At 57.3% G+C, this 9,387-nt stretch overlaps 1 protein-coding gene across 1 annotated transcript; it reads right to left on the bottom strand.

Moving 5' to 3' along the window:
• Nucleotides 1-872: 872 nt before the first annotated feature.
• TMEM61 (transmembrane protein 61) lies at nucleotides 873-8,330 on the bottom strand. Its single transcript, XM_061451048.1, has 3 exons — nucleotides 8,224-8,330; nucleotides 3,832-4,245; nucleotides 873-1,344 (listed from the first exon to the last, which is right to left on the bottom strand). Exons 1-3 carry the CDS (start codon nucleotides 8,328-8,330, stop codon nucleotides 1,053-1,055), a joined length of 813 nt encoding a protein of 270 aa, XP_061307032.1. The 3' UTR covers nucleotides 873-1,052.
• Between the last annotated feature and the right edge of the window lie 1,057 nt (nucleotides 8,331-9,387).

Raw genomic sequence — 9,387 nt, forward strand, 5'->3', positions numbered from 1 at the left:
CCAACAGCCGACAGCGGTGGTGGATTTAATCCCCCTTCAGTTTGATCCCTTGCTTGCTGCCCACACGGGAGCACATGTACCCGGCTTCTGAAAAGCAATCTATTGTATCCTAAAGAATGTTTTGTGTTGGCTGTAGCAGCTCATTACTGTGGTGGGATGGAGCAACCAGCAGCAGCAGCCCCCGGGACAGTTGTCCATCCACAGAATCCCAGACTGGTTTGGGTTGGAAGGGGCCTTAAAGCTCATCCAGTTCCAACCCCCTGCCACAGGCAGGGACACCTTCCACTAGAGCAGCTTGCTCCAAGCCCCTGTGTCCAACCTGGCCTTGAACACTGCAGGGATGGGGCAGCCACAGCTTCTCTGGGCACCCTGTGCCAGCACCTCAGCACCCTCACAGGGAAGAACTTCTGCCTTAAGAGCTCATCTCAGTCTCCCGTTTCACTTGTAGCCATTGCCCTTGTCCTATCCCTCTTATCTGTATTTTAATCACCAAAATAAGGAGAAATAACGTTTCCTCTGGGCAATGTTGCCCACCCGGCCGTGGCAAGCAGGGAGGGAGCTGTGCCCTGTGCTCAGGGTGTCTGCATGGGATGCTGCCTGGAATACCAAGCGCGCTTGGATGCTCTGAAAACGCACACGAGCCACTGAACATCTCCAAACCAAATGAAGCGATGCATGGGAAGTCAGCGTGCAGGGAAAGCAAGGTGGAAGGGATGGATCCGGCTGGAAGGGGCATTGCAAAGGCGCAGGAGCAAACGGGGCAGCACGGGGCTGCTTTTTCTCTGCCAGACTCCTTGTGTCTTGCTGCGGGTCTTGCTCTTGCGCTGGGCGGGCAGCCCCAGGGAGGCTCAGAGCAGGGGGTGCAAAGCATGTGCAACCAGCAGTGGTTTTATTACAAACACCAAGGCTTTCAAACATGCCCGTGACACTCCCCCCCTCCCGCTCCGAACGCATTCCCAAGGGACCCGCAATCCCGACGGCCCGCGAAGCCGCAGACCCTTTCCCCTCCTCACCCACAAGCAAAGGAAGGGGCTGGGTTTGAAGCCCCCAGCTCAGACCCCCCGCACGCTGATGTTTTCATAGCTGGGGGGAGGCGTTGCCTGCGGCTCCCCCGGGTCCTGGGTCTCCAGCCAGGACGGGCTGGGGCGGAACAAGGCGCTGTCGGAGGAGCTGCGCCGGCGGCCGCACTGCCAGCCCTCGTCCTCCTCCAGGTAGCGGTACAGGGGCGGAGTGAGCTCCTCCTCCTCCTTCCTCCCCGGAGGGTGGATGTAGGCTGCGGTGTCGTGGGCAGGTCTGCAGGTCAGAGCCTCCTCATAGGTGGGGATGGCGCTGGCGTCCCAGGAGCTGCAAGGGAAGAAACACAGCAGTGCACCAGGTCAGTTGGAGCATCCCAGTGCTTGTCAACCAGAGCATCCTTGTGCTCCATCAAGCAGGGACAGCCTCATCAGCCGGAGTACCTTGGCACCCATCAACTGGAGCATCCCAGCACCCATAAACTGGAGTAATTCAGAGCCCTGTCAACAAGAACATCCCCATGTCCCATCAACTGGAGCATCCTGGTGCTCATTAACCAGAGTATCCCGTAGCACTATCAATCAGATCATCCCTGTGTCCCATCAACTGGAGCCTCTCAGCCATCATCCTCCCCCATCTGCTGGAGCATCCCTGAGCATGCTAGGCACATGTGTTTTGGGGATGGCACCTGGGCAGGTTTTGCATGCCCAGGGTCAAGGCAAGCCCATGTCAGCCAATTCCCAGCACCAGAAGGGAAGGGAACCATGCAGGAGGAAGGGACCATTCATCAGACCTTGTGACAAGGTCACATCACCCCGTTCCCACTGTGTTTATAACCCCTGACCCAACAAGAGGAAGGGCAGCCTGGCAAGGCAGCCTTGAAGAGCTGCCTCCACCAGCATTAAGGGCTACAGCTGCAGGTGTGATGGCCACAAAACAGCAGAGGTGAAGGCTCTGGGGACATCTGCCCCCCCCCCCCCCCCCAGTTGTGCACTGCACTGGGCAGGAGAGCATCCTCATCACCTGCCCAACCCCAAAGCCACCCCCAAAGCACAGAGGCTGCCAAAGGAGCACTTTGGCACCAGGCATCCCGATTCAATGTGATCCCACTCACCAGAGCCCTCCATGCACGGCCTGGAGCCACTTCAGCAGCACTTTGCTGAGCAAACACAGCTTGTGTACAGGGAAAGCCTCCACCAACCTTTGCCCTGTGCCAGGTCCTGCTCAGCACCCTGGGTGCAGCCCCAAAGGCGAGGAGGCTCTGAAAGCGACCCAGCATCCTCTTGCTTTCACACATAGAAACCCAGTGCTGTGCGCTCAGGGAGGCTGTGGGTATTGGAGAGGCACAGCTGGTCCAAAGGGAAAGCTGTGATGCTCCACTGGGATGCCTCCATCCCAAACTGGCAGTCCCATACCCCACACCTACCGCTCCAAGCATCCGCACCATGGCCTCAGCTCACAGAGGAATGCTGCCTTGGCAATGCAGAGAGGAGGGTTTCTCCCAGCACAGGATGCTTTGCTGAGTGAGTGCCAGCACAGCTGGGGCTGGAGGAGCTGCCACAGCTCCAGCAGTGCCAGGAAGCTGCCTTCCCATTGGGATGGGAGCTGGGAGCTCTGGGAAGCGGACATTCCTCATGGGAGGCCCAGCAGAGCCCACCATGGGAGGAGGAAACCTCCCCAGCCCGGCTCAGGCTCTCACCCCCGGATGCTCCGATGGGCATTGAAACCCCTGGAGAACCAGGAACGTGCTTCCCACTCCCATTGAATTTTTATGGATTCATGTTCTTGAGAGTTTCTTTTTGTGCTGCTTTTCCCCAGAGCCCGATTCATGCCGGAGCCAAGATCTCTGCTGTGACCCCATAGGGCAGCACTGGGAAGGGCCGGCTGGCTCCGCTTCCACAGCAGCCTCTGGAAAAGAAACCCTTCTGATCAGAAAGCTTTTACATGGAGAAGTGGGAATAAAGCTCAGGCTCACGGAGGGGGAGTCTGGGGACACAACAAGCAGTGAGGGGTCTTTCCACAGCCCAAAAGAGGCTTTGTAGAAGGACTCTTTGCCTGTGCTCCCAGTTTAATGCCAATCCAAGGATTATTGTCCTGCTCCTTTTGCCTTTTAACTCCCTTTTAACATAGACTTTGCTTCCATTAAGGGTGCCATAAACCCCCTCGTCCTCACAGAGCACTGCAGAACTGTGGTGCTGGGGAAGGTTTCAAAGCCGGAGGTCTGGATAACACAAATCCCTCCCCCCAAATCCGGACCTTCCTCCAGAAAAGCAATGTAGTTTTCTGCTTGGTGGCTCTGCTAAGGAGATGCTGCCTCGGCTGGTGATGGCCCTGCAGGGCAAAGAGAGCCATCTGCAGCTGAGCTGGATGCGGGAGCAGCCAGTGTGGGCATGGAGAGTGCCTGCAAGGAGGAGAGGACCATAGAATCATCGAATAGTTGGGGTTGGAAGGGACCTTCAAAGCTCACCTGTTCCAATCCCCTGCAGTGAGCAGGGATATCTTCAACTGGATGAAGAACTGCATCCAGCCTGGCCTTGAACACTGCCAGGGATGGTGCATTCACCGCCTCTCTGGGCAACCAGTGCCAGTGCTTCACCACCCTCATTGTAAAGAACGTCCAGCCTAAATCTCCCCTCTTTCAGTTTAAAACCATCACCCCAAGAGCATCTGCTCATGGAGCAGGAGCAGAGCCCAGAATGGGGCAGCACAGTGGCATTACGGCTCATCTGAGCTCATGAGCAGGCTTTGGTACATGGCAGTGCTGGGTCAAACCCACCCTCACCTTCTTCCCCCCACCACCACTATGCAGGGACCCACCTGCAGTTCCACTTCTCCGGGGGCTCCGCGGTGAAGTACTGCAGGTCCCTGGGGAAATGGTACTGGTAGCGCCGGGACACCACCCTGGCGTTGGCTTTCACGGACCAGAGCAGCCCGAAGAGGAGCAGGATGCCGCCGATGCCGCAGCAGAAGAAGCTGATGGAGCGGAGCAAGGCGCTGGAGGAGGAGGAGCTGGGCACGGCCTCGGCCTCCCGGGGAGGCAGGAGGTGAGCGCCGGTGCTGGCTGATGATCCCACTTCCCCATCGCTCCACCAGGCGAAGCACAGCGTCCCCGTCACCAGCAGCACGGCCCCGGTGATGGTCATGCCGTAGCGGAATGAGGCGGCTGCCATCCTTGGGAAGGAGGGTTTAGCAGGGGGGAAGAGGGAGGCAAGGCATGAGAGAGCCCGAGTCCTGCGAGACAAGAAAGGAGTTGAGAGGGATAAGGTCAAGGAAGAGCTGCTAGAGGAGAAAAAGACGGAGTTAGGACCTCTCTGTGGGTTGCAGACACTTGGCCAGCACGTATTGGCCATCAGAAAAGGCATTTCCCCATCTCAATGGGAAGCCCTTGTGCGGAGAGAAGTCGGATGCCAGTCTGGATGCATAAACCTCCCAACATCCTCATTTTCAATTACAAGGCAACGCTCCACAGAGGCAGGATGGAAGCCCCAGCCAGGGGAGCTATGGAGGCAGCTCCAGGGACTTGCATAGCTCTTGCCTTTAGGTTCTATTCCAGACTTCCTCCGGAGCTTGGAGGAACGCCAGCAGGGTTTCTGATCAAAGCAAGGCTTATGGAAGAGGTTAAGGAGAGGGACATAAATTTAAGATGTGATGGCTCCCGCATTATCCGTGCACATGGCTTCTCCTCTGAAACCGGGGGTAAATCAGCGCTGCGGTGACAGGAGGTGTCTGGCATCCCTGCTCCAAAGCCCACAGCCCCAAGGGGACTTGGGGCTTTCTCAGGGAAAAGAGCCAAGCACATCTCTGAAAGCCACAGGGCTGCTATTTCAGGAGGGAAAAACCCCCTCACGTGCTGACAAGGCAGAGGGACCTCACTTAGGGATGGCTCCTGAGACACCCAGTGAGCAGGGACCCCAGTGAGCATTCCCATCACTGATGTGGCCTGCTATAGCTGCACTCCCTGCCACAGCCAAGCTCAGGGCGAGGATGGGAGCAGGAATCCATCCATACCTCCGTTAAAAGTCAGGAATGTGCTGGATGCAAGCTAAACCCTTGGAGAGGGTATGACTTACCACTGAAGTAGGTGTTTGTGCTCTGCTGATTGGGGTGGCTGAGGCAGCAGAGCACTGAGATCTATGAGGCTCTTAGTAACCCACTTTGGGACACCCCAGAAGCAGGGAGGCTTATTCTGAAGGTGGGATAAACACCCTGATGCTGTCAAGGCTGCTCAATCTTCATCTAAGTTTGCCTTTGTACACAAAGTCTCGCTCCTGTGGGTCAGCTCCAACACACACCTTCTCAGCTCCCCAGCACTATCGATCCCATAGGTGTCATCACCGCCTTCATTACCCTAGCAGGGTGGTTTGGGGTTGGTTTGACAAGCAAAGAGATGAGGCCATGCCACGTGTTCCTGCTGGTTGGCACTGCTCAGCTCTGATCTCTGTGGGGCTCTTACTCCCCTTTGCCTTCAGCAGCAAACAACAAGCATCCCGGCTTGGGGATCCTCAGCTCCCAGCTAACCAGATGGAAAAGAGGACCCACCACGTCCCCTCTGGCCCTGCTCACCGCCCAGCAACAAGGTGCAGGTTCAGTTCCCACTTCTTGATGGACAAAAAGCTTTGGATCATGTGGGAATCAAGCACCAGCATCCCCTTAGAGATCCAGTCCTGGGTGACTCCTCTGCGAGGGTTTAGAGCTGTGGGAGTGCCAGTGGAGAGGATGCACACCAGGGCACAGCCAGGATGGAGATGGGGCTCAAGCACAAAGGTGAATGGAAAGCTGAAGGATCCATGCTCCATCCCCTCCTCTGCCTTCATCACTTTGCCTGCATGTCAGTGAAATGAGGATAACCTGGTGGCTTCGGTTTCCATTCCTCCAGGCAGGGCTCTCCTCCTGCAGCAGGGACTTAAACTGCACCCTGAGATCTGGAAGCACCCATCTGGAGCGGGCAGGGAGCAGAGCCCAGCACACACTTGCTGTGATCAAGGACATGTGGAATTACATTATTTCAAACCATTATTTATCAGATGGGCCCACGAAATGGAAAGGACAAATTACTTTGTAGTGAAAGACACACCAGTTGATCTAATCTACCTTTAATGAAGGAATCCCATGAGAAGTGGGATTTAGGACACCTGCAGGAAGGCTGCAGGACTGGGAGCCCTGTGTCCTCCCAGTCCTCTGGAATGCTCGTCCTGTGGTCATGATCCCAAATTGATGCCCAGCCAGTGGTCCCCAGCAACATCCACAGGGACCCACAGGGAAGGAGGTGGTGTTCCTGGGCTGGGAGGAGGCAGAGCTTCCCCCCATGAGGAGGGGGCATGTTTAGATGCTCCCTCCTGAATGGCTGGGGCTTGGCTGAGCTGAGACAGAGAAGAGACTGTCAGAGATGCTGTTAGGTGCTGTCAGGGATCAGCATGCTCCAACTCACCTCCTGATGTGAGCAGCACACAGCAGACAAGCTGGGCTTACACCGCCTTGCAGCTGTAGATGCTGAGGAGAGCGCAAGGACTCACCTGACCCATGAATCCCACTCCTTTTGAGAGCATCACATCTTCCTGGCAGGTTTTCAGCCAGTGTTCATATAATCCCAGACTGGCTTGGGTTGGAAGGGACCTTAAAGCCCACCCAGTTCCAACCCCCTGCCACGGGCAGGGGCACCTTCCACTAGAGCAGGTTGCTCAAGGCCCTGTAAGCCACAATCCAAAATACCCCTATGGCACATCTCTCGCTCCAGCTGCATGGGAACAACAAGTCAACCCAAACTGAAAGCCAGGATTGGAGCAGCACCGAGAGCTGGAATGTTTTGGGGTCAGCTTGGCGAGCTTTGGGAGATTCTGCGATTCTCTGTGTGAGCTTTGGAAGCTGCTGCCTGAGCACAGGGAATTCTGCATCCCCGGCGCTGCGCACATCTGGGAGCGGTGGCAGTGAGGGGGAGGCGGATGTGGAGGGAAGGCGGGGAGCTCTGGGAGTGACGGATTGACAGCTCCAGAGAATAAACTCCTCTCTCTTGACAAACCCAGCGCCGCGGGGAGCAGCGCTGAACGCTCCCCCAGCCTACTCGTGTTCCCACCATGCGTGTGCAGAGGTGGCTCCTCCGTGCAGGGTGATATTGCCCCTTGCCAGGGCTGGCACAGCTCTCCTGAGCCTCTTTCCAAGAGCCACCACGTTTTCCTTAGCACAGCAACCTTCGGGAGAACGGGGCAAAAGAGCAGGAAGCGAGACGTGAGACCAGGACAGGACCCGAGTTCCTGCTCCCTGAGCCTGCCCCTGGCTCCACTGCGGGACACTCAGCATCCCAGTGAGGCTTCCAAGGAGCGGCTGCTCCTCCAAAGACAGCTCCCAAACGCCCGTCTCTACCTGCTGAGCCACTCCAACGTTTTGTTCTCTCCTGTCTCCTCCTTTGACCTGCTTTGGAATAGCCTTTCCAAGGAAATAGACTTGTATGTTGCATGTACAAACAACTACGAATGTTAATAGTTTACATAGTTCTACTAAGATGCTGAGAATAGCATCCCCCATATAAAGTTATGCAGATGGTGATTCATAGGGTCTACTAAGCATTACTCAGAAAAACACTCTTCTCCAGCTACAAGAGAAAACGAAAAGAGTTTTGAATCTCCCCCAGTGCCACCAGGACAAAACCCACCTCCATAGCCCATGTCCCTCCACGGCGCTGACAGCCTGTCCTGCCGCACGCCATGCGGATGAAGACATTAAATGTGCCAAAAGGAACACCAGGGAGAGACACAGCGAAGCATGAGGGTGTCATTAGGGAGATTCCTCCCTGCCTCTACCTGAATTTGGTGGTATTATTATTATTACTATTATTATTACTACTACTCCTATATTACTATTATCAATTAGGGGATTGGTACCCATCCAGACCACAGTAATAACGATGCTTCCAGAGGAGCATCCGAGACGCGCTGTGCCACCACCTCCCAAAGGCAGGCTCTGATGGAGGGGACCCCTCGCAGGACAAAGCGCATGTACCCCCGCCGTGCTCCATGAGGACCAGTCCCCGCCTCTCCCGCCCCGACGGCGGCGATGCGAACCCCGCGTCCCCTCTCGAGCCGTGCCCATCACCCGGTGGCACCCCCGGGCCGGGGGCTGCGCTGCCCCCGCCGCCTTCCTCCCGTCGGGCAAGGCCATCGCGGGGTGCCCGTGTCCGTGTCCCGCCACCCGCGGACCCGTCGCCGCCGTACTCACCCGCCGCCTCCAGCCCCGCTCCGGCCGAGCGGCGGCTCCCGCGGAGCCCGGCCCGCGGGGCGGGCGGGGCCGGGGGCGGTGCGGGGCGGGAGGGGGGATGCGCCCATCGGTCCCGTCGGGGCGGCGGCCCCGCGTTGCTCCCGGCTCCTCGGAGCGCGGTCCCGGTCCCGGTCCCGGTCCTGGGGGAACACAAAGGCAGTGAATAGAGAGGAAGAAGAAGTCAAAAGCAGCTCCCCCCCTTCCCCGCCCCGCAGGCAGCGTGCGGCTGCCGGCGGCTTGTGCAGGAGGCGGCTTCCCGGTGCGAGTGCCGGGAGCGGGTCTGTGAGCACGGCTGGGTGGACTCAGGTCGGGGCTCCACAGGGTCGGGCAGCGCAGAGCCAGGTCACTCGGGGCCCAGGGGACAAGGGACCTGGAGAGACTGATACCAGGCTCAGAGCCCATGAGAGGTACCCCATGCATGGCACACTTGTACCCTGTGGATGCCACCACCACTGCCATCACTACCCCATGGGTGGGACACCGCTGCTCATGCCCATGCTGCAGCACACTGGGAAGGAATTCTTTATTGTGAAGTTCTTCCCTGTGAGGGTGCTGAGGCGCTGGCACAGGGTGCCCAGAGAAGCTGTGGCTGCCCCATCCTTGGCAGTGTTCAAGGCCAGGTTGGACACAGGGGCTTGGAGCAAGCTGCTCTAGTGGAAGGTGCCCCTGCCCAAGGCAGGGGCTGGAACTGGATGAGCTTTAAGGTCCCTTCCAACACAAACCATTCTGTGGTTCTATGATCTCTACCACACACTTGTTTTGTGACCACTTCAGTTCTCCTCACCTCTCTGTCAAACACCAATATTGCTCCTTTCCCTGTTCCAGCTGGATCTTTTCACCCTGCGGCGTTCATGAGACTACCTGGATATCAAACAACCTGAGAACGCTCTGATCTGCGGTTCAGGGTGGTTCGTGTGACCGGCATCTGGATTCAGGCACACTTCCTCATCACAGACCTGTTTGATCAACAGTCATGCCACGCTGTGCTACTGCTGTGCACCCTCACTGCTCTGTTGCAATGCTCTTAAGCTACAGCTGAGCATCACAGACAAAGCAGCTGAATGCTGGGCTGCTGCTCCTCCTGCACTGCTTGCAGCTACTCACCTTGCTGGCTCCAAAACAGCT

Source organism: Pezoporus flaviventris, unplaced genomic scaffold (genome assembly GCF_033815535.1).
Source record: "Pezoporus flaviventris isolate CSIRO_AGI_PZ_B2104156 unplaced genomic scaffold, CSIRO_AGI_Pfla_v1 ptg000013l, whole genome shotgun sequence".
Lineage (NCBI taxonomy): Eukaryota > Metazoa > Chordata > Aves > Psittaciformes > Psittacidae > Pezoporus > Pezoporus flaviventris.